At 42.5% G+C, this 26858-nt stretch overlaps 1 protein-coding gene across 1 annotated transcript in view; it reads right to left on the bottom strand.

Moving 5' to 3' along the window:
- Positions 1-26568, bottom strand: part of LOC112234365 (glypican-6) — a 166356-nt gene extending 139788 nt beyond the window's left edge. Inside the window, exon 1 of the mRNA XM_042306732.1 lies at positions 26082-26568. Coding sequence (XP_042162666.1) covers positions 26082-26235 — 154 coding nt within the window. The 5' untranslated portion in view covers positions 26236-26568. The remainder of the gene's footprint in view (positions 1-26081) is intronic.
- Between the last annotated feature and the right edge of the window lie 290 nt (positions 26569-26858).

Below are 26858 nucleotides of genomic sequence, written 5' to 3'. Positions count from 1 at the left end.
TCACTGATCATCCCTAAAGCCAACACCTCATTTGGCCGCCTTTCGTTCCAGTACTTTGCTGCCTGTGACTGGAACGAATTGCAAAAATCGCTGAAGTTGGAGACTTTTATCTCCCTCCCCAACTTCAAACATCAGCTATCTGAGCAGCTAACCGATCGCTGCTGCTGTACATAGTCTATTGGTAAATAGCCCACCCATTTTCACCTACCTCATCCCCATACTGTTTTTATTTATTTACTTGCTCTTTTGCACACCAATATCTCTACCTGTACATGACCATCTGATCATTTATCACTCCAGTGTTAATCTGCAAAATTGTAATTATTCGCCTACCTCCTCATGCCTTTTGCACACATTGTATATAGACTCCCCCCTTTGTTTTCTACTGTGTTATTGACTTGTTAATTGTTTATTCCATGTGTAACTCTGTGTTGTCTGCTCACACTGCTATGCTTTATCTTGGCCAGGTCACAGTTGCAAATGCAAACAAATGCAAACTTGTTCTCAACCGGCCTACCTGGTTAAATAAAGGTGAAATAAAAAATAAAAAAAGTTAACCCACCGTTCCTAGGCCGTCATTGAAAATAAGAATGTGTTCGTAAACCTCTTTGGGCTGAGATCCCGCAAATGGGATCGATATGACAACAGCCAGTGAAAGTGCAGGGCGCCAAATTCAAACAACAGAAATCTCATAATTAAATATCTCAAACATACAAGTATTTTACACCATTTTAAAGATACACTTCATCTTAATCCCACCACAGTGTCCGATTTCAAATAGCACCACAAATGATTATGTTAGGTCAGAGCCAAGTCACAGAAAAACACAGCCATTTATCCAGCAAAAGAGAGGAGTCACAAAAAGCAGAAATAGAGATAAAATGAATCACTAACCTTTGATGATCTTCACCAGATGACACTCATAGGACTTCATGTTACACACTACATGTATGTTTTGTTCGATAAAGTTCATATTTTTATAAAAAGTATACATTGGCGCGTTATGTTCAGTAGTTCCAAAAACATCTGGTGATTTTGCGGAGAGCCACATCAATTTACAGAAATACTCATCATAAATGTTGATGAAAATTCAAGTGTTATTCATGGAACTTTAGATAAACTTCTTAAAGCAACCGCTGTGTCAGATTTCAAAAACCGCTGTGTCAGATATCCGCCATGTTGTGTAGTCAACAAAAGTCAGAAATTGCATTGTAAATATTCACATACCTTTGATGATCTTCATCAGAATGCAGTTCCACAATAAATGTTTGATTTGTTCCATAAAGTCCATCATTTATGTCCAAATACCTCCTTTTTGTTTGCGCGTTCAGTACAGAGTACACGAAAGTTCAGATGACAAGTCTTATTACAGTTGGTAGAAACATGTCAAACGAAGTATAGAATCAATCTTCAGTAATGTTCCAACCGGAGAATTCCTTTGTCTGTAGAAATGCAATGGAACTCAAGCTAACTATCACGTGAGCGTGCGAGACACCAGAGACCTCTGACTCATTCCCCTCTCATTCGTCCCCACTTCACAGTAGAAGCGTCAAACAAGGTTCTAAAGACTGTTGACATCTAGTGGAAGCCTTAGAAAGTGCAATTTGACCAATATACCACTGTATCTTTGATAGGCAATGAGTTGAAAACCTACAAACCTCAGATTTCCCACTTCCTGTTTGGATTCTTTCTCAGGTTTTTGCCTGCCATATGAGTTCTGTTATACTCACAGACATCATTCAAACAGTTTTAGAAACCTCAGAGTGTTTTCTATCCAAATCTACTAATACTATGCAAATTTTAGCAACTGGGCATAAGTAGCAGGCAGTTTACTCTGGGCACCTTATTCATCCAAGCTACTCAATACTGCCCCCAGCCATAAGAAGTTATTAACTGACTTGCCTAGTTAAATAAAAGGTGTCCTAACATACCGATTTCTGATTGTTGTGAAAACTCTAAATCAGCCCTAATTAAATCGGCCATTCCGATTAATCGGTCGACCTCTAACCTCCACCCTACCGGTCACCCTAGACCCATTTGAATTTGCTTATCGCCCCAATAGGTCAACAGACGATGCAATCACCATCACACTGCCCTATCCCATCTGCCCTATCCCATCTGGACAAGAGGAATACCTATGTAAGAATGTTGTTCATTGACTATAGCTCAGCATTCAACACCATAGTACCCTCCAAGCTCATTGTTTATCTTGAGGCCCTGGGTCTCAACCCCACCCTGTGCAATTGGGTCCTGGACTTCCTGATGGGCCCCCAGGTGGTGAAGGTAGGAAACAACACCTCCGCTCAACTGATCCTTAACACTGAGGCCCCACAAGGGTGCGTGCTCAGCCCTCTCCTGTACTCCACATTCAACCATGACTGCGTGGCCATGCATGCCTCCAACTCAATCATCAAGTTTGCAGATGACAACAGTAGTAGGTTTGATTACCAACAACGAGGAGACAGCCTACAGGGAGGAGGTGAAGGCACTCGGAGTGTGGTGTCAGGAAAATAACCTCTAACTCAACATCAACAAAACAAAGGATATGATCGTGGACTTCAGGAAACAGCAGAGGGCACACCCCCATTTCCACATCAACGAGACAGAAGTGAAGAAGGTGGAAAGTTAAGTTCCTCAGGGTACACATCACAGACAAACTGAAAAGGTCCATCCACACAGACAGTGGGGTGAAGAAGGCGCAACAGTGCCTCTTCAACCTCAGGAGGCTGAATAAATTTGGCTTGTCAACCAAAACCCTCAAACTTTTACAGATGCAAAATTGAGAACATCCTGTCAGGCTGTATCACCGCCTGGTATGGCAACTGCACCGCCCACAGCCGCAAGGCTCTCCAGAGGGTGGTGCGGTCTGCACAAAGCATCGCTGGGGGCAAACTACCAGCCCTGTAGGACACCTACAGCACCTGGTGTCACAGGAAGGCCAAAAAATCATGAAGGACATCAACCACCCGAGCCACTTCTTGTTCACCCCGCTACCATCCAGAAGGCGAGGTCAGTACAGGTGCATCAAAGCTGGGACCGACAGACTGAAAAACAGCTTCGATCACAAGGCCACCAGACTGTTAAACAGTCATCACTAACACAGAGAGGCTGCTGCCTACATACGGACTTGAAATCATTGGCCACGTTAATAAATTGATCACTAATCACTTTAATAATGTTTACAAATCTCGCATTACTCATCTCATATGTATATACTGTATTTTATACCATCTATTGCATCTTGCCTATGCTGCTCTGTCATTGTTCATCCGTATATTTATATGTATTTATTCTTATTCCATTCCTTTACTTAGATTTGTGTGTATTAGGTAGTTGTTGTGGAATTGTTAGATTATATGTTAGATATTGCTGCACTGTCAGAACTAGAAAAACAAGCATTTTGCTCCACTCGCAATAACATCTGCTAACCATGTGTATGTGACCAATAACATCTGCTAACCATGTGTATGTGACCAATAACATTTGATTTGATGTGAATGTCATTGGGAATACAGAAAGGTGTCAATGTATTTTTTCAGAAACACTGTTTCAGAATTTAAAAGTAATCCTAGAAGTAATCTAGTTTTTCAAAAGTATTTGTAATCTGATTACAATATTTAGCTGGTAACCGTTTACAGTTACAGTAAGTGACTCCTAATCTGTGACTGACTGGATCTTTTATTTCTGAGGCTTCGTATCCGTGAGTTCGCTAATTCTCGCAGTATCTGGGGGAATTTGCGACTTCACTCATTTTTTCACTCATTATGTCGAAACCTGACAACATACATACTAGTTAAATCAGAGTTAAATGCCCCAAAATTTACGGATTACATGCAATCCCTTACTCCCCAACCCTGACTGTAAATGTGCAAATGCAGTGGTGAAGTAATGGAGAGTGGCTTATGCAAACATTCAGTGTTTCATCAACAGCTAGATGAGCTGCCTTCATGAGTTGCAATACTTCCTGTCACTCCAGTGTCTAATCAAGCAGTGTCAGTCAGATCACCCCTCCCATTATCTGTGCTGATGAATCCTTTCCCGGGGCCTAATACAGGAAGACATTCATATTCCACACACTCCACCACTAAAGGTCTTCTCGTCTTGACTTTGCACACTCAATGCCAGGTAGTAAGAAAGCTTCTTACTGGCACTTACACATGAATTTACTCATGGATTGATTCTGATTCTAATTGTGCTATGATTTTAGTGCTCAGAAGATCACAGGTCAGCCATGACAGAAACACAGACACCCGTACATATTAGTCTAGATAATCATCCTGTAATCTACATGAAGACCTTTGTGCAATGTTCTTAAAAACTGTCAGCTAAAAAAGGACAGAAAATTATACTGCTAAATCAAGTCATGGCAAGTCACTGTGCTTCGTAAACACGGTGTAGACTAACAGTGAAAGGCCCTCGCCCAACAGAACAGAGAGAATGAAAATAGAGAGTTAATAAAAAAGTAAAAGTCATAAAAAAATACACAATGAGTAACGATAACTTGGCTATATACACTGGGTACCAGTATCGAGTCAATGTGCAGGGGTAGGAGGTAATGGAGGTAGATACAGAGCCTTCAGAAAGTATTCATACCACTTCACTTATTCTACATTTTGTTAAATTACAGCCTTATTCTAAAATGGATTAAATAAAACAACATCTTCATCAAGCTAAACACAATACCCCATAATGACAAAGCAAAAACAGGTTTTAGAAATGTTTGCAAATGTATTAAAATAAAGAACAGATATATCTTATTTACATAAGTATACAGACCCTTTGCTTTGAGACTCGAAATTGAGCTCAGGTGTATCCTGTTTCCACTGATCGTCCTTTAGATGTTTCTACAACTTGATGGGAATCCACCTGTGGTAAATTCAATTGATTGGACATGATTTGGATAAGCACACACCTGTCTATACAATTGTCTGTAGAGCACAGAGACAGGACTCTGTCAGGGCAGAGAACTGGGAAAGTACCAAAACATTTCTGCAGCATTGAAGGTCCCCAATTACACAGTTGCCTCCATCATTCTTAAATAGAATAAGTTTGGAACCACCAAGATGTTCTCATACGTTTTTGAGGCCCATGCCAAATCTTTTCAGCCTCCTGAGGGGGAAGAGGCGCTGACGTGCCCTCTTTACAACTGTGTTGGTGTGTGTGTAGCATGATAGAACCAACATGATGTGGACACAGAGGAACTTGAAGCTCGCGACCTGTTCCACAACAGCCCCTTTAATGTGGATGGGGGCGTGCTCAGTCCTCAATTTCCTGTAGTCCACAATCAGCTCCTTTGTCTTGTTGACGTTGAGGAAGAGGTTATTGTCCTGGCACCACACGGCCAGGTCTCTGACCTCCTCCCTATAGGCTTTCATCGTTGTCAGTGTTACGTCGTCAGCAAACTTAATGATTTTGTTGGAGTTGCGTGGGTGAACAGGGAGTACAAGAAGGGACTAAGCACAGACCCCTGTGGGGTTCACGTCTTGAGGGTCAGCGTGGCGGATGTGTTGTTGCCTACCCTCACCACCTGGGGGGTGGCCCGTCAGGAAGTCCAGGATTCAGTTGCAGAGGGGGGTGTTCAGTCCCAGGGTCCTTAGCTTAGTGATGAGCTTGGAGGGCACAATGGTGTTCAACGCTGAGCTGTAGTCAATGAACAGCATTCTCACATAAGCGTTCCTCTTCTCCAGGTGGAGGGTAATGTGGAGTGCAGTATGGGGCGGTATGCAAATTTGAGTTGGTCCAGGGTGCCTGGGATGATGTTGTTGGTCTGTGCCATGACCAGCCTTTCAAAATTATTAATGTTACAAATGTAAGTGCTACGGGGCAATAGTCATTTAGACAGGTTACCTTGGCGTTCTTGGGCACAGGGACTATGGTGGTCTGCTTGAAACATGTAGGTATTACAGACTGGGTCACGTTGAGGTTGAAAATGTCAGTGAAGACACTTGCCAGCTGGTAAGCGCATGCTCTGAGGTTTTGTGAATGTTAACCTGTTTAAAAAGATCTTACATCGGCTACGTAGAGCATAATCAGACAGTCGTCCGGAACATATGGTGCATGGTTCACTGTTGCTAGCCTCAAAGCAAGCATGGAAGGCATTTAGCTCATCTGGTAGGCTGGCGTCACTGGACTGCTCGTGGCTGGGTTTCCCTTTGTAATCCATGATAGTTTGCAAGCCCTGCCACGTCCTACGAGCATCAGATCTGACATAGTAGGATTTGATCTTAGTACTGTATTGGCACTTTGTCTGTTTGATGGCTCGTCGGAGGTCGTAGCGGGATTTCTTATAAGCGTCAGTATTAGTGTCCCACTCCTGGAAAGCAGCAGCTCTAGCCTTTAGCTCAGTGCGAATGTTATCTGTAATCAATAGCTTTCAATTGGGATATGTACAGTACGTATGGTCACGATGGGGACGACGTCGTCGGTGCACTTATTAATGGAGCTGGTGACTGATGTGATATACTCCTCAATGCCATCGGATGAATCTCAGAACATATTCCAGCCGGAGTTAGTGAAACAGTCCTGTAGTTTAACATCCGCTTCATAGGACCATGAATTGAGCGCATCACTGGTACTTCCTGTTTGAGTTTTTGCTTCTAAGCAGGAATCAGGAGGATAGAGTTATGGTCATATTTGCCAAATGAAGGGTGAGGGAGCGCTTTGTATTTTAACCAGTGTTTCTGTGTGAGGAGACAAGGTGATCTAGAGTTTTGTCTCCTCATGCTGGTAGAAGTAAAATCGATTTCAGTTTCCCTGCATTCAAATCATCGGTCACTAGGAGCACCGCCTCTGGATGAGCATTTTCCTGTTTGCTTATGGCCGTATACAGCTCACTGAGCGCAGTCTTAGTGCCAGCATCGGTTTGTGGTGGTAAATAGACAGCTACAAATAATATAGATGAAAACGCTCTTGGGAAATAGTATGGTCTACAGCTTATCATTTTTTAAGTGCAGACGCAAAAACCATCAAGCGCTATGATTAAACTGGCTCTCTAGAAGACCGCCACAGGAAATAAATACCCAGAGTTACCTCTGCTGCAGAGGATAAGTTCATTAGACTAACCAGCCTAAGAAATTGCAGCCCAAATATACAAATCTAATTTTATTGGCCAAGCAGATGCTTCTACTAGCCCCGGCCTGCTAACTTTTGCTAGCGTAGTAATGATACCTAGCAGCTTCCCTGTTTCATCTATTGCTCTTCACTGGACCCTATGATCACCTGGCTACATAGCTGATGCCTGCTGGACTGTTCATTAATCACGGTACTCCATTTTGTTTATTTTGTTTATCTGTCAGCCCCAGCCTTGAACTCAGGCCCTGTGTGTAGCTCACTGACCCTCTCTGCCCATTCATTGCCATTTTACCTGTTGTTGTTGTCTTAGCTGATTAGCCATTGTTGTCTTACCAGTTGGTGTCTTTAGCTAGCTCTCTCAATCAACACCTGTGATCGCTTTATGCCTCGCTTTATGTCTCTCTCTCTAATGTCAATATGCCTTGTATACTGTTGTTTAGGATAGTTATCATTCTTTTAGTTCACTGCGGAGCCCCTAGTCCCACTCAACATGCCTCAGAAACCTCTTTTGACCCACCTCCCACACATGCGGTGACCTCACCCAGCATAACTAGTGTGTCCAGAGATGTAACCTCTCTTATCGTCACTCAATGCCTAGGTTTACCTCCACTGTACCAGCACCCTACCAGCATTATTGTATGTACATTATGCCCTGAATCTATCCTACCACACACAGAAATATGCTCCTTTAAGTCTCTGTCCCCAACGCACTAGACGACCAGTTTTGATAGCCTTAGGCTGTACCCTCATCCTACTCCTCCTCTGTTCCTCAGGTGATTTGGAGGTTAACCAAGGCCCTGCGTGTCCCAAGGAGCTCTCATTTGTTGACTTCTGTAACCATAAAAGGCTTGGTTTCATTCATGTTAACATCGGAAGCCTCCTTCACTAAGTTTGTTTTACTCACTGCCCTAGCACACTCCGCTAACCCTGATGTCTTTGCCATGTCTAAATCCTGTCTTAGGAAGCACACCAAAAATTCTGAGATTTACATCCAACTACAACATTTTCTGTCAAGACAGAACTGGCAAAGGGAGAGGAGTTGCAATCTACTGCAGAGATAGCCTGCAAAGTTCTGTCATACTTTCCAGGTCTATGCCCAAACAGTTTGAGCTTCTAATTTTAAAAATGAATCTCTCCAGAAATAAGTCTCACTGTTGCCGCCTGTTATAGACCCCCCCTCAGCTCCCAGCTGTACCCTGGACACCATATGTGAATTGATTGCCCCCCATCTATCTTCAGAGTGCGTTGTCTTAGGTGACCTAAACTGGGATATGCTTAACACCCCGGCAGTCCTAAAATCTAAGCCAGATGCCCACAAATTATCAAGAAACCCACCAGGTACAATCCTAAATCCATAAACATGGGCACCCTCATTGATGTCTTGCTCCCAGGCAGACTAAATAACTTTTTTGCCCGCTTTGAGGACAATACAGTGCCACTGACACGGCCTGCAACCAAAACATGCGGCCTCTCCTTCACTGCAGCCGAGGTGAGTAAAACATTTAAACGTGTTAACCCTCGCAAGGCTGCAGGCCCAGACGGCATCCCCAGCCGCGCCCTCAGAGCATGCGCAGACCAGCTGGCTGGTGTGTTTACGGACATATTCAATCAATCCCTATCCCAGTCTGCTGTTCCCACATGCTTCAAGAGGGCCATCATTGTTCCTGTTCCCAAGAAAGCTAAGGTATCTGAGCTAAACGACTACCGCCCCGTAGCACTCACTTCCATCATCACGAAGTGCCTTGAGAGACTAGTCAAGGACCATATCACCTCCACCCTACCTGACACCCTAGACCCACTCCAATTTGCTTCCCACCCAAATAGGTCCACAGACGATGCAATCTCAACCACACTGCACACTGCCCTAACCCATCTGGACAAGAGGAATACCTATGTGAGAATGCTGTTCATCGACTACAGCTCGGCATTCAACACCATAGTACCCTCCAAGCTCGTCATCAAGCTCGAGACCCTGGGTCTCGACCCCGCCCTGTGCAACTGGGTACTGGACTTCCTGACGGGCCGCCCCCAGGTGGTGAGGGTAGTCAACAACATCCACCCCGCTGATCCTCAACACTGGGGCCCCACAAGGGTGCGTCCTCTCCTGTACTCCCTGTTCACCCACGACTGCGTGGCCACGCACGCCTCCAACTCAATCATCAAGTTTGCGGACGACACAACAGTGGTAGGCTTGATTACCAACAATGACGAGACGGCCTACAGGGAGGAGGTGAGGGCCCTCGGAGTGTGGTGTCAGGAAAATAACCTCACACTCAACGTCAACAAAACTAAGGAGATGATTGTGGACTTCAGGTAACAGCAGAGGGAACACCCCCTATCCACATCGATGGAAAAGTAGTGGAGAGGGTAACAAGTTTTAAGTTCCTCGGCATACACATCACAGACAAACTGAATTGGTCCACCCACACAGACAGCATTGTGAAGAAGGCGCAGCAGCACCTCTTCAACCTCAGGACGCTGAAGAAATTCGGCTTGTCACCAAAAGCACTCACAAACTTCTACAGATGCACAATCGAGAGCATCCTGGCGGGCTGTATCCTGGTACGGCAACTGCTCCGCCCACAACCGTAAGGCTCTCCAGAGGGTAGTGAGGTCTGCACAACGCATCACCAGGGGCAAACTACCTGCCCTCCAGGACACCTACACCACCCGATGTCACAGGAAGGCCATAAAGATCATCAAGGACAACAACCACCCGAGCCACTGCCTGTTCACCCCGCTATCATCCAGAAGGCGAGGTCAGTACAGGTGCATCAAAGCTGGGACCGAGAGACTGAAAAACAGCTTCTATCTCACGGCCATCAGACTGTTAAACAGCCACCACTAACATTGAGTGGCTGCTGCCAACACACTGACTCAACTCCAGCCACTTTAATAATGGGAATTGATGGGAAATGATGTAAAATATATCACTAGCCAATTTAAACAATGCTACCCTATATAATGTTACTTACCCTACATTATTCATCTCATATGTATACGTATATACTGTACTCTATATCATCTACTGCATCTTTATGTAATACATGTATCACTAGCCACTTTAACTATGCCACTTTGTTTACATACTCATCTCATATGTATATACTGCACTCGATACCATCTACTGCATCTTGCCTATGCCGCTCTCTACCATCACTCATTCATATATCTTTATGTACATATTCTTTATCCCCTTACACTTGTGTGTATAAGACAGTAGTTTTGGAATTGTTAGTTAGATTACTCGTTGGTTATTACTGCATTGTCGGAACTAGAAGCACAAGCATTTCGCTACACTCGCATTAACATCTGCTAACCATGTGTATGTGACAAATAAAAATTTGATTTGATTTGATCCTGACAAACTTGCCCTCCAAATACACATCTGCTGTTTTCAATCAGGATCTCAGCGATCACTGCCTCATTGCCTGCATCCGCTATGGGTCCGCGGTCAAACGACCACCCCTCATCACTGTCAAACGCTCCCTAAAACACTTCTGCGAAGCAGGGCTTTCTAATCAACCTGACCCGGGTATCCTGGAAGAATATTGACCTCATCCCGTCAGTAGAGGATGCCTGGTCGTTCTTTAAAAGTAATTTCCTCACTATCTTAAATAAGCATGCCCCTTTAAAAAAAGAACTAAAAACTAAGAACTAAAAAAGAACTAAGAACAGATATAGCCGTTGGTTCACTCCAGACCTGATTGTCCTCGACCAGCACAAAAACATCCTGTGGCGGACTGCACTAGCATCGAATAGTCCCCGCGATATGAAACTTTCAGAGAAGTCAGGAACCAATACATGCAGTCAGGCATGCTGTAGCTCTAACTCCCAAAAGTTTTGGGACACTGTAAAGTCCATGGAGAATAAGAGCACCTCCTCACAACTGCCCACTGCACTGAGGCTAGGAAACACGGTCACCACCGATAAATCCACGATAATCAAGAATTTCAATAAGCATTTCTCTCCGGCTGGCCATGCTTTCCTCCTGGCTACCCCAACCCTGACGAGCAGCTCCACACCCCCCACAGCTACTTGCCCAAGCCTCCCCACCTTCTCCTTCACACAAATCCAGATAGCAGATGTTCTGAAAGAGCTGCAAAACCTGGAGCGCAACAAATCAGCTGGGCTAGACAATCTGGACACTCTCTTTCTAAAATTACCCCTCAAGATTGGAAAGTTGCAGCGGTCATCCACCTCTTCAAAAGGGGGTGACACTCTAGACCCAAACTGTTATAGACCTATATCCATCCTTACCTGCCTTTCTAAAGTCATCAAAAGCTAAGTTAACAAACAGATCACTGACCATTTCGAATCCCAACGTACCCTCTCTGCTGTGCAATCCGGTTTCCAAGAAGGTCATGGATGCACCTCAGCCACACTCAAGGTACTAAACGATATCATAACCGCCATCGATAAAGGAAGGTACTATGCAGCTGTATTCGTCGACCTGGCCAAGGCTTTCGACTCTGTCAATCACCGTATTCTTATCGGCAGGCTCAACAGCATTGGTTTCTCAAATGACTGCCTCGCCTGGTTCACTAACGACTTCTCAGATAGAGTTCACTGTGTCAAATCGGAGGGCCTGTTGTCTGGACATCTGGCAGTCTCTATGGGGTTACCACAGGGTTCAAATCTCGGGCCGACTCTTTTCTCTGTGTATATATCAACGATGTCGCTCTTTCTGCTGGTGATAAAATATATCACTAGCCACTTTAAACAATGCTACCTAATATAATGTTTACATACCCTACATTATTCATCTCATATGTATACGTACATACTGTACTCTATATCATCTACTGCATCCTTATGTAATACATGTATCACTAGCCACTTTAACTATGCCACTTTGTTTACATACTCATCTCATATGTATATACTGCACTCAATACCATCTACTGTATCTTGCCTATGCCGCTCTGTACCATCACTCATTCATATATCTTTATGTACATATTCTTTATCCCCTTACACTTGTGTCTATAAGGTAGTAGTTTTGGAATTGTTAGCTAGATTACTTGTTGGTTATTACTGCATTGTCGGAACTAGAAGCACAAGCATTTCGCTACACTCGCACTAACATCTGCTAACCATGTGTATGTGACAAATAAAATTTGATTTGGTTTGATTTGATTTGATTCCCTGGTCCACCTCTAAGCAGACAACACCATTCTGTATACATCTGGCCCTTCTTTGGACACTGTGTTAACAAACCTCCAAATGAGCTTCAATGCCATACAACACTCATTCCGTGGCCTCCAACTCCTCTTAAACGCTAGTAAATGTTTTCAACCGATCGCTGCCCCGATCGCTACCCTCGTAAAACTGACTATCCTACCAATTAAATTCTCAACTTCGGAGATGTAATTTACAAAATAGCCTCCAACACTCTACACAGCAAAACTGGATGCAGTCTATCATAGTGCCATCTGTTTTGTCACCAAAGCCCCATATACCAACCACCAGTGCAACCTGTATGCTCTCGTCGGCTGGCCCTCGCTACATATTCGTCGTCAGACCCACTGGCTCCAGGTCATCTATAAGTCTTTGCTTGGTAAAGCTCTGCCTTATCTCAGCTCACGGGTCACCATAACAACACCCACCCGAAGCACGCGCTCCAGCAGGTATATCTCACTGGTCATCCCCAAAGCCAACATCTCCTTCCTTACAGTTCTCTGCTGCCATTGATTGGAACGAATTGCAAAAATCGCTGAAATTGGAGACTTTTATCTCCCTCACCAACTTTAAGCATCAGCTATCTGAGCAGCTTACCGATCGCTGCAGCTGTACACAGCCCATGTGTAAATCGCCCATCCAATCTACTTACCTCATCCCCATGTTGTATTTAATTACTTTTTTGCTCTTTGCACTCCAGTATTTCTGCTTGCACATCTATCACTCCAGTGTTAATTTGCTAAATTGTAACTACTTCGCTACTATGGCCTATTTATTGCCTTACCTCATCACGCCATTTGCACACACTGTTATTGACTGTTTGTTTATTCCATGTGTAACTCTGTGTTGTTGTTTGTGTTGCACTGCTTTGCTTTATCTTGGCCAAGTCACAGTTGTAAATGAGAACTTGTGCTCAACTGGCCTACCTGGTTAAATAAAAGGTGAAATTAAATAAAAAATTAAAAAATACACAACTACCTGATACACACAAATCTAAGTAATGGAATGGAATAAGAATATATACATATAAATATTTGGATGAGCAATGACAAAGCGTGACAGGCAAGGTGCAATAGATGGCATAAAATATAGTAAATAAATGCGTTCAAGTAACAGACACATCTCAACATCAACTGCTCAGATGAGACTGCATGAATCAGGCCTTTATGGTCGAATTGCTGCAAAGAAACTACTACTAAAGGACACTAATAAGAAGAGACTTGCTTGGGCCAAGAAACATGAACAATGTATATTAGACCGGTGGAAATCGGTCCTTTGGTCTGATGAGTCCAAATTTGAGATTTTTGTTTCTAACCGCTGTGTCTTTGTGAGACGCAGAATAGATGAACAGATGATCTCTGCATGTGTAGCACCGTGAAGCATGGAGGAGGAGCTGTGATGGTGCTTTGCTGCTGACACTGTTTGTGATTTATTTAGGGCACACTTAACCAGCATGGCTACCACAGCATTCTGCAATGATACTCCATCGCATCTGGTTTGCACTTAGTGGGACTATCAATTGTTTTTCAACAGGACAATGACCCAACACACCACCAGGCTGTTTAGGGCTATTTGACCAAGAAGGAAAGTGATGGAGTGCTGCATCAGAAGACCTGGCCTCCACAATCACCCAACCTCAACCCAGTTGATGTGCTTTGGGATGAGTTGGACCACAGAGTGAAGGAAAAGCAGACAGCAAGTGCTCAGCATGTGACCGACCGGCTCAAATCGTTCTTATGTAGAACATTTTGAAATTGTGTTTTTTTCATTTCAGAGCTACAAAATGGTATATCATACACTACAGTTGAGGAACAATGGGGAAGTAATTTTGCTTTGAAAGTTGATAAACTTGTGAACTCACTTTTGAGAAAATGGCCTTTGAATGTTTTGGTTCTACTACGGGAGAGCCCTTCTTTGTCTACACCCATTCAGCATCGTTCATTACACTCTTAAGCTTTAGCCCCACCCATCTCTTGAAGGGTTGATCCGAGCGTTCTGTGCTAACAACAGCAGTGAAGCACCACTGTAAAGACCTTCATTATATTATATATATACTTCATATTATATATATATATACATATATATATATATGAAGTTATGACTGAGTTATAGCCAGCATTGATCCTGATCAGAGGAGAGCTCTGTGCCGTCTCTGGGACACTCCTGGGGTAGCTAGGCACCATGCTTAAAGGGAGGACTGAGTTTAATACTCCTGAGTGGCGCAGCGGTCTAAGGCACTGCATCTCAGTGCTTGAGGTGTCACTACAGACACCCTGGTTCGAATCCAGGCTGTATCACAACCGGCCATGATTGGGAGTCCCATAAGGCGGCACACAATTGGCCCAGCGTCGTCCTGTGTAGGCCGTCATTGTAAATAAGAATGTGTTCTTAACTGACTTGCCTAGTTAAATAGGTTAAGGTTCAATTTAAAAATTACAACAACAAAAAAAATACAGCATGCATGTTGGTACAAATGCCAAGTTAGAAAAACAATATTTTCCTGTGGCACAATATTTATGAGTGAGACAGTAAAGGTATTATGGTAAGACCAGCAAGAACAAGAGAGATTTACCACCCATTAATGTCAGAGCACTTTCCCCCTCATTTTAATATTCACACATTGCAGCAACTTCAAATGTGTCCTTGCGAATTATTAAAATGAGATATCACAACGTTCTAAATAAAGTGATTGAGGTTAGGGAGAAGGAACTTGATCGTGCCTTTTTGAGTGTTATCCCAATTCAATATGCAATGGGTGTTAGAAGTATTAACATTTATGAAAAGTGAAAATTGCCTTCAGTGTTTTCCTCACTACCCGAGCCTCATCCTTTTTTTAACAATAACCCATGAAGTGTCATTTCGAACAGCAGATTCTAGCTTGGACATCAATCAATATGGAATGACATTGTATTCCCCTAGCATACCAATGCCAAGACTTCAGATGAGAGGGATGTCCAATGTTTTTTAGGTTGGCACAGCAAACGTTTCAAAACAAACATGAGGGGAAAGAAATATGCTTTTCATCACCAGGTGACATAGGTACGCAGCCAAATGCAATCTCCTCTGTGGTGCTGAAGGTTTCTCTCAAGAAGTATTTTGAGTATACACTGAGTATACAAAACATGACAGAGACTGACCAGCGGAATCCAGGTGAAAGCTATGATCGCCACTTGTTAAATCCACTTCATTCAGTGGATGATTTTTAAGCCTTGAGACAGTTGAGACATGGATTATGTGCCATTCCTAGTTGAATGGGCTCTTGCAACAAGTTACAGTGCCTTGCGAAAGTATTCGCCCCCCTTGAACTTTACGACCATTTGCCACATTTCAGGCTTCAAACATAAAGATATAAATGTAAATTTTGCACGGCCAATTTTTCAGTTTTTGATTTGTTAAAAAAGTTTGAAATATCCAATAAATGTCATTCCACTTCATGATTGTGTCCCACTTGTTGTTGATTCTTCACAAAAAAATACAGTTTTATATCTTTATGTTTGAAGCCTGAAATGTGGCAAAAGGTCGCAAAGTTCAAGGGGGCCGAATACTTTCGCAAGGCACTGTAAGTGCCTTTGAATAGGGTATGGCAGTAGGCGCCTGGCACCTACTGCCATACCCTGTTCAAAGGCACTTAACTTGTTGTCTTGCCCATTCAACTAGGAATGGCACATAATGGCTTAAAAATCATCCACAAATCCAAGTGGATTTGTGTCAAGAACTACAAGGCTGATGGGTTTTTTCACACTCAACAGTTTCCCATGTGTATCAAGAATGGTCAACATTTCAACACCTTGTAGAGACCATGCCCTGACATATTTATTATTATTTTACTAGGCAAGTCAGTTAAGAACAAATTCTTATTTTCAATGACAGCCTAGGAACAGTGGGTTAACTGCCTGTTCAGGGGCAGAATGACAGATTTGTACCTTGTCAGCTCGGGGATTTGAACTTGCAACCTCAGTTACTAGTCCAACGCTCTAACCACTAGGCTACCCTGCCACCCCAATTGAGGCTGTGCTGAGGGCAAAAAGGGAGGGGTGCAACTCAATATTAGGAAGGTGTTCCTAATGTTTGGTATACTCTGTATGTTCTTATATGAATATTGAACATGTCCTCAGAGAGAGGTAAAAGCAGCACAGTAGGCCTACACATGACAGTGTCACAGTGTACCTTCAACACAATGACATGGTGGTCTGCGTCCTCAGGAGAGTCAAATATGATGGCATATCAAAATGTTAATATCTAAACCAATGTCACAATGATGAAATGCCATTGTCAATGCATTTCAAAATTGTGCCACAAACTCGCAACTCTGTCATTGTAGGGGTGTGTGGCAATAATAATTGATTTGTGAGCGAATTCATTCTCATTAGAATAAGATGTTTCATTGCAAGGGAAAGAAATCACCTAAGGGAATTCACACAAGCAAGAAAAATAATTTTAAATTAGGCTAGTCCCTCTGCTACTGCACAGAAATGCTGTTTCAAAGACCATATTCATGTGCCTTATTCTCAGGTGTATTTGAAAGGGGTTTGTAGGTAAATGAGCTCTCTAGCCAATATAACGCACTTTCAGGATCTGTTGATTCTGCCATATACAGAATATAGCCATTCAATGACATTTGAAATCTGGTCCAATCCATTTTTCTAAAGGCCCTCATGCTGCAGCTGAGGTGACTTGTACGTCATAGATCGCCCTGCTGTGGACTCCCTTAAAGTTCAAGGCTAAAGGTTCACTGTCTAAAAAAAGACATCCCAAAAGTATTGTGGAAGTCACTTCAAAGTAACACAACGGGTGTAGACTTTACTGTGAAATTCTTGCTTACAAGCCCTTCCAAACGATAGCGTTTAAAAAAATATTAAAATGAAAAAATAAAATACACAAGAATTAAGCTATAAACAGGGAGTACCAGATCAATATACTGCTATATACAGGGAGTACCAGATCAATATACTGCTATATACAGGGAGTACCAGATCAATATACTGCTATATACAGGGAGTACCAGATCAATGTGGAGCTATATACAGGGAGTACCAGATCAATGTGGAGCTATATACAGGGAGTACCAGATCAATATACTGCTATATACAGGGAGTACCAGATCAATGTGGAGCTATATACAGGGAGTACCAGATCAATGTGCTGCTATATACAGGGAGTACCAGGTCAATGTGCTGCTATATACAGGGAGTACCAGGTCAATGTGCTGCTATATACAGGGAGTACCAGGTCAATGTGCTGCTATATACAGGGAGTACCAGGTCAATGTGCTGCTATATACAGGGAGTACCAGGTCAATGTGCTGCTATATACAGGGAGTACCAGTACCAGATCAATGTGCTGCTATATACAGGGAGTACCAGTACCAGATCAATGTGCTGCTATATACAGGAAGTAGCAGTACCAGATCAATGTGCTGCTATATACAGGGAGTACCAGTACCAGATCAATGTGCAGGGGTACAAGGTATTTGAGGTAGATATGAGATAGATAATAATAAGAGTAAAATAAAGATCATTAAATGTTGGATCTGGAACCAATACCATAAATCTGACTGGGATAGCACCTCATTGGATAAGAATGTCTATGATGATACCAGAATAGCTACCTTCAACAATGATACACACAACTAGAGGGCATACACTGGACATGGTAAACCTATAGAGGATCCCATAAAGAATGGTAAACCTATAGAGGAGCCCATAAAGAATGGTAAACCTATAGGAGGATCCCATAAAGAATGGTAAACCTATAGGAGGATCCCATAAAGAATGGTAAACATATAGGAGGATCCCATAAAGAATGGTAAACCTATAGGAGGATCCCATAAAGAATGGTAAACCTATAGGAGGATCCCATAAAGAATGGTAAACATATAGGAGGATCCCATAAAGAATGGTAAACCTATAGGAGGATCCCATAAAGAATGGTAAACATATAGGAGGATCCCATAAAGAATGGTAAACCTATAGAGGATCCCGTAAAGAATGGTAAACCTATAGAGGATCCCAAAACACCATGTACATTACAGTATGGAATGACAAGCTATGCATAATCAGCATACGTACAACCATGTCTGGCTTTGATATTTATTGGGGACTACAGTATGTAATAAAAGGACTGGTGCAGGAATGGAAACACGGCTGAGGACATTTGATATTCATGGGCAGCGGGCCTAGAAGTGTGACTCTTCTGCATCAACTTGCTAACTGGAGCATGGCTAAGGACTTACAGCCAGGTAGCAGCTGGTGGCTGAGACTAGACACTAGGAAGGCCCTAAGGCCTGTACTGATCATTACCTTTCACTACTCATTTACAGCTTACTACTGTACCGCAGCTCTGGTCTTCATTAGTGCCCTGTTACTCTTCTGGTATATCTCCACTCTGTGGCCAAGTGGACTGAGAGGAGCGCTCAATACCTCCCCCATGGCCGCTTACGCAACACACAACCTTGTTGGCCCCTGCCCAGGAGCGGTGAAACGGCCCTCCTACAGGTACACATGTCTAGTCTGTTGTCAACAGGACTGACGTGACAGACATGGGGCTAAAGATAGATCCCAACGGTGGCGGCTAGGTATTCAAAGGGGCTTTGTTTTTTGATGGCTCACTGTTTTGACAGGCTGAGGAGGAATAGGGAGATATAACGTATGTATGACTGAACATTGTTGCTGTAGACACGGGCCAGGTTGTTTTTGTTAATCCAAGAAGATCCACTGACTCACCGGGGGTGTATGTAAGTGATCAGTACTATCAGAGTTATATGAAAATTTAAGAGTTGACTAAACGATACACACATTTTCACTGCTGTGGGCTAAGGTGACTATACATGAGTTTCAATTTCCTAAAATAGTGCTCTTTCACATAGGTTTCATATCACTCCAATCAAAGAATCTTCAACGAGATCCCCAACCAAAACCATATATTCATGTCAGATTATATTAACATGACAAAGCAATTGAATAACTTATTCTCCATAGCTTCCGGTTCTATTTCAAGTGGATAACTCTGACAGATTCTGAACGACATGGATTCCATTCCGACAGTGAAAGCATATTCTTTCAACACAACAAAGTAATGATGACTTGCGTTTTGAAACATGTATTGTTTACAATCTCACGAGAATCACTGGTATTTCTTGTAAATATGTATGATATATATACTTAATTAAACCGTGATGAGACTGTCAGACATGTATGATTTATTAATGATGTATCATTATTCGTGCCAAGGAGCATGCCCCTCCTGTGACAATGTGTCAAATCAAATCAAATCATATTAGTCACATGCTCCGAATACAACAGTGAGATGCTTACTTACAAGCCCCTAACCAACAATTGCAGTTTCAAAAAATACAGATAAGAATAAGAGATAAAAGTAACAAACAATTAAAGAGCAGCAGTGAAATAACAATAGCGAGACTATATACAGGGGGGTACCGATACAGAGTCAGTGTGTTATCTTCTCTGAGATTACATGAGAGAGCTGACAAGTCTAACTTAAATAATAATGAAAATAATTTAGTAAACCCTCACACTATTGGTCGAGATCGTCAAGTTCAAACAGGGACAAGGACAATTATATATATTGTTTAATATAAATGGAGAGACTTAACCAATGACTATTAAGGGATCTATTATGGCGTGTATTCCTTATTAAGACTAATATAAAATCAACAAGTGTGCAGAGAGCCTTAAACAAAGAAAAGATGCTTAGGAAAAATGACAACACTCGAAACTTGTGCTAAAAATCAACTACAGGGGTGTAATGGTACAGAAATGAGCCTTTCATCTTCCAAGCTCCGTATTTAAAGATATCTCCTTTATGGTGTGAAGTATAATGACACCATATCTAAAATTGTACTGTTGGGAATATGATCAAAACAGTAGCAAGTGTGAACAAACAGTGAGCTATACAGCCTAGTGGTTAGAACGTTGGGCCAGTAACCGAAAGGTTGCTGAGATCGAATCCCCGAGCTGACATGGTAAAAATCTGTCGTTCTGCCCCTGAACAAGGCAGTTAACCCACTGTCCCTAGGCCGTCATTGTAAATAAGAATTTGTTCTTAACTGACTTGCCTAGTTAAATAAATTAAAAATATCAACAAGAACCATAGAATGAACAATGAAACATAGATTGAGTATGCAGCAGTTTGAGAAATGCTCTTACTGTTTACTGTAAAAATGTAATTGTTTATTTGACTTTTGTTAATTATCCATTTTCACTTGCTTTGGCAATGTAAAAATACATTTCCCATGCCAATGAAGCCCTTAAATTGAATTGAATTGAAATGCTCAATTACACATTTGTATCCAATATAAAATAACTAAAGACAAAAGTGGAGGAGAAAACAGTGTCCCCTTGACAGCTTAATTTCTTGACAAAAGATACTGGCATCAACGTCTACGCTGCTGGAGCTTGTTGATATGCTTTGAGCGACTACCCCGTTATTCTGTTATTCTCCCTGCGAGGATGAAACAGCAGCAGACAGACCGGAGTCATTCCTCCTGATCCAAGAGAGAAACCCCGTCATGCAGCCCATTTTAGTATTCATGAGCATGATTATTGGCATGGAGATAGAAGAGGCGTTTGAGAAATACACTTTGGAGAAAAGACTGTTTGGGTCCCTGGCTTTCCTGACGATACATGATTAAATCTACAGACTATAACCCCAACACCCCTACTGCCAACACTGCTATTTACAACACTTTCAATCACTGCCAATCCCAACAGTCCAATCAAGAACAATTCCATCACCATCCTTTTTATGAGTTGGCCATTGAAATGCAGAGGGTTACCACCACCACACCATCACATGTGATCCTTGATCCATCACCTCAACTGTGTTTAGTGGTGGGGACATAATAATCTGATAATGCAGCATAGTAATACGGATTAATCATGCCAGAGACCAGCACATTCACTTGGCTGTTCTCTCTGCTGGCCTGGCTCTCCCATTTAGCTATTTTCAATCCATTCCACACATTACACGGTTCAGCAGAGAACATTTGGCTGCTTGTATATGCAGCCATGGACCACATCAAATATCAGCACCGTTATTTCTGTCCCATTCCACTGCTGGGAACAGGAAGGCTGAGCAGGACGTGAAATGATAGGGTGGAGCTGGGACAGCTTGAGAAGTTCCACAGACACAGTTTGGACGTGTGTGTGTGTCTGTGTTCCTAATAACACACATCTACCAGGAAGGGTCTAGCAGTCTGTTTGACTCATCTTCCAAGTCCCCCTGTCGTCGCGTCTCGGGCATTGGGTAATTCATTGGGTCAGTGAATGGAACCTGAGACAGATCTGTCACAAGCCTGCGTGCAGGGCTAGTCTTTCACCAGGGCAGTGATGGGCTTGGATTAAGGAGGTATATAACTGAACTCACTGACCGATTTATTTATTTTTTTAATACAGAGTCAATAACCTGTAGAGGAGAGCTGGAGGAGCGCCAGACAATTTTAGCTGCGCTGACAGTCCAATGACGAAGGACATAAAGTGCACTGTGCATCCGGTCCACTTTCCCAGTCACTCTTAGTTTTTAAGCCTTCGCCACTGTACTTTCTGTCAACTTGGACCAGGGCCTATTGAAAATGCACAGGCCAGGACCCACGGTATTACCGTTCCAACCGAGCCTGCAGGCTTTGACACATAGCAGCACTTCTGTCAATAACACTGACACCCCTGCTGACATTCTACATGACCTGGCTGATTCTGACCACACACTCTGGTCAAAACCTGGCTGCTCCAACTGAGTCCCATAAACCCATTCCATATGAACCACTGGTCTGAAACAATAGGAGTGGAATAGCATGCTAACTGTGGATTAGACTCTCTTGAAAGTAGCTTTGAACAAGCCTAATCACTTTCAATAATCCTAAATTATCATTCACATCTTGTTTACCTTGACATTGTTAATGCTAATAACCTGTATATTCATGTTTTCACAAGAAGTTGTGCAGAGACACCATCTGGTTAAATGAAGGAATTACAATCAATTGAAGCTCTATTTAAACCCCGAATGAATTATAACTAGACGTGCGATACAAAGAAACGGGGTTGAGACAGTGCCACGGACATCTTTCATTCACTCCAAAAGCAGAGCACAATATTCGGGCACTAAAGACAGTCAACAGAGCTCAATTAGCCTATACCGAATAAAAGTCACATATGTTTGCATATCAGACACCACTGAAAAATAGTAGAACCATGTACAATATGAAGCCAAAGGGATTTTGTAAGGATATGAGGGGAATTCCGGTGCCTTCGATATAATTTGATGATGTACAATATCGTCAGTCTCTGAGGTGTCAGACATCAACCCATCTCTCTTCGACCACAACTAGAAGTTGACGGGCCTCCTCTTGAGGACGTGGCCAAAAGCAACAGACCTCAACTCAACTGATTATGCAGTGAAGAGCTTTGGACAGGATTCAATCACAAAGTAAAATCACAAACGATACACAGAGCTTCCTGCTCTATACCACGGTTAGAATTCACATTAAATATTTGAAGGATTGGCTTCACACCAATAGGCTAGCGAATGAAAATATCAACCTGATTATACAATATAGAGTAGACTTGGGTTTTTTTCATCTCAATTGTACATTGAATCAAAACTATAACAGACTTACAAAAAAAGGGTGCTATCTAGAACCTAAAAGGGTTCTTCAGCTGTCCCTATGGGAGAACCCTTTGAAGAACCTTTTTGGGTTCCAGGTAGAACCCTTTCCACAGAGGGTTCTACATGGAACCCAAAAAGGTTCTACCTGAAACCAAAAAGGATTACGCCTGGAGTTCTCCTATGGGGACAGCCAAAGAAGTCTTTTGGAAAGCGTTTTTCTAAGGGCATGCTCAGCTCTGTATGGTCTGACTGGCATGCTGGTTGTACAAGGATATTAGATAAGACACCATTTTTCTAAGGGCATGCTCAGCTCTGTATGGTCTGACTGGCATGCTGGTTGTACAAGGATATTAGATAAGACACCATTTTTCTAAGGGCATGCTCAGCTCTGTATGGTCTGACTGGCATGCTGGTTGTACAAGGATATTAGATAAGACACCATTTTTCTAAGGGCATGCTCAGCTCTGTATGGTCTGACTGGCATGCTGGTTGTACAAGGATATTAGATGAGAAACCATTTTTCTAAGGGCATGCTCAGCTCTGTATGGTCTGACTGGCATGCTGGTTGTACAAGGATATTAGATAAGACACCATTTTTCTAAGGGCATGCTCAGCTCTGTATGGTCTGACTGGCATGCCGGTTCTACAAGGATATTAGATGAGAAACCATTTGCACCAGTGGCAGTGACACAGAGATGTTTACATCACTATTATTAATAAATAAAGGATATGTACACAATTGTGTCGGCTATACAGACCATATGCACAGTGCACAAATCTGAAATATGCGCTCTCTCAGACTTTCAGTAATCAATTTGCTGAGGTGTTGACATTGCATTAAATCAGTCATTGCCATTCCTGAAGACAAATGGGGTCAACACCCATGTGGATGTGATCACAGTGCTTCCATACAGCTGCATCACTCAGAGATGACAGACTGAGCTTTTCATTCATTTGGAGATTTGACGTCAACGACAGGAGCGTGCCGACATCTGAGGGATTAAAATCAGGTAGATCTCCAAGCCCGTCTATGAACAGGTGTGCTTGTTATCAAATACACAACCTTCACCGGTGCCAGATTTCTGTCCAACTACGGAATTATGGGATCATGACATCATGAAATGAATGGTCTGGGCGGGCAAAGTTTACACTCAGATGAAATGAATGGTCTGGGCGGGCAAAGTTTACACTCAGATGAAATGAATGGTCTGGGCGGGCAAAGTTTACACTCAGATGAAATGAATGGTCTGGGCGGGCAAAGTTTACACTCAGATGAAATGAATGGTCTGGGCGGGCAAAGTTTACACTCAGATGAAATGAATGGTCTGGGCGGGCAAAGTTTACACTCAGATGAAATGAATGGTCTGGGCGGGCAAAGTTTACACTCAGATGAAATGAATGGTCTGGGCGGGCAAAGTTTACACTCAGATGAAATGAATGGTCTGGGCGGGCAAAGTTTATACTCATGAAATGAATGGTCTGGGCGGGCAAAGTTTACACTCAGATGAAATGAATGGTCTGGGCGGGCAAAGTTTACACTCAGATGAAATGAATGGTCTGGGCGGGCAAAGTTTACACTCAGATGAAATGAATGGTCTGGGCGGGCAAAGTTTATACTCAGATGAAATGAATGGTCTGGGCGGGCAAAGTTTACACTCAGATGAAATGAATGGTCTGGGCGGGCAAAGTTTACACTCAGATGAGAAGGGAAAGAGGAAACAACTATTTGATTCACTTCATGCATGCAATCGATCATCATTACCTAAACTAAATAATTCAAATGTTCCTTGTGCCAACTCTCCTTTTGCAAATCTACCCTTGTGAATGCTGGAGCAGAACACTGAAGCAAAAATGTAGGCTCTGACTGAGCCAGTCACAGTTTCACTTGGGTGGGTCTGAAAAATGCAAGCCTCCATGGCCTGAAATAGGAAAGTCCATATAAATATTATCTGAAGACCAGCAGGCTACCATTATGTATATGTCATACATTACATATAACAAGAACCATCATTACTAGCATCATGCCAGCATTACTCTGTGGTTGACGCACATATGAAGGAGAATGGATATTGGTTGGATAATTTAATTGCACTGATGTTTGCAATGCCTTGAGGTAGCATTACATGACGGCTTCATTGTCACGTTATTAACAAGACAGAACTCAATCCGGTGAATGCATGGCTGACGATTCTGTATTATTTCCACACAGAGGCACAAAGAAGACAGAGACCTCTACTGGACACACCAGCACATCTAACGCCAGCAGGTTTATTCTGCTGCTCCCATTGAAATATTATTCAGAGTGTTAGATAAACTTGACATTATTCAGTCAAATATTAAATGTCATTATGGCCAGGGCTACTTGTATTATATTTTAATGTAGGCTAGTGGATATATTTAGGATTAACTTTGAAACAATGAACCAAAGTATCACGAATAGGAACGTTATAAACGGGGCTACTGTGACATTAGGCTACTTTGATAAGGAATTAATAGAGAGTTTTAAGTTGCTACAGTTTTATTTCTAAGGGGTTTGTATTGCTCCTGAGTTGCGCAGCGGTCTAAGGCACTGCATCTGAGTGCTTGAGGCGTCACTACAGACACTAGTTCGAATCCAGGCTGTATCACAACCGGCCGTGACTGGGAGTCCCATAGGGTCGGCACACAATTGGCCCAGTGCCGTCCGGGTTTGACCGGTGTAGGCTGTCACTGTAAATAAGAATTTGTTCTTAATTAACTGACCTGCCTAGTTAAATAAAGGTTCCATTAAACATAGTGTACAACGTAAAAGTAGGCCTAAGGTGTGTTCAGTTATTTTCTGGCTACCTTTATATCACAAATACATTTTCTTCATTAGGCAACATCAACCACAACTTCGTGGATGACAGGCGAGTATACCCTTCATTCAACAGCAAAAATAATTTAATATGGCTGTGCATTATCATAATAAACAACTATATCCCTACATAAAAATGTATGTGCTTTGTAGCCTAAAGCCAAGGCGCCGGTTATCAAAATGTCCATTCACGCACTATAGTAGTCAGTGATGTAAATTAGAACATTACAGTTTTGCATAATACACTATTACATGTGTTCTTCTTATCCACTTGATATGGTTTATTATGCCATAACTATACCCACTTTACGACTGTGTTCAATACATCATTATATTGACAGGTAGCACTGACATTTTTACATTCCCTTCTTACCTGACATTTCTTGCAGAGGAACATTTTCAAAGCTGAAGCCTTTTGCGATAGAAGCTTGTCTAACCTCACTGCAGTTATGTGCTTTAAAATCTGCTCCAGTGACAACGGACAGCGCCACAGATAAAGTCCATAGGACGGTCCGTATTCCCAACATCGTGCACTTCTGTGATTAATCCTTCTTTAATCGTCTGCAGATTCCCGTTTGTAGAGGAACTCCCACTGCAGTGCATCCGGACGTAGTAGGTACTAACAACTCAACGTCTAATGGTTACCACTTTTCTACAACTGTCTATCATAACATCTTTCTCAATCAAAATCTGTTTATTTTGCCAACGATGGTTGACGGTCCTGCGTTGACGCAAAAAACAGAATGTTGTTGTGAGTCCAGGTAAAACCACATGGATCCAACAGAGAGCGGGCTCTCAACGTGTTCACTCAACTTCACTCAGAGAAAGCGCCGTTGGGTGTTATACGTTACTGTAGAAAGTCAAAATGCTCAGAACTGTAGAGGAGGGAGACACCTATGATGCGTTAGTAAATCAGAGAGGGTGGGAAAACACGGAGTGGAGTCAGTCTCGCCAGACTGTCAAACTAGATTTCACATGGATTGGATTGCTCCTGAATGGGTGATAAAGCCTACAATTGTTTTAGTGGCAGTCCCGTCCTGGTTTAACAGCATTTAACAGCAATAACAGCATTTCTTTTATATGTCTTTCTTCATATTACCCCATGGTATCTGTTTATTACATCATTACATTGCTTGACCAACTCAACAGC

This window comes from Oncorhynchus tshawytscha, linkage group LG26 (assembly GCF_018296145.1).
Source record: "Oncorhynchus tshawytscha isolate Ot180627B linkage group LG26, Otsh_v2.0, whole genome shotgun sequence".
Classification (NCBI taxonomy): Eukaryota; Metazoa; Chordata; class Actinopteri; order Salmoniformes; family Salmonidae; genus Oncorhynchus; species Oncorhynchus tshawytscha.
This window is presented reverse-complemented; position numbering and strand designations above follow the sequence as displayed.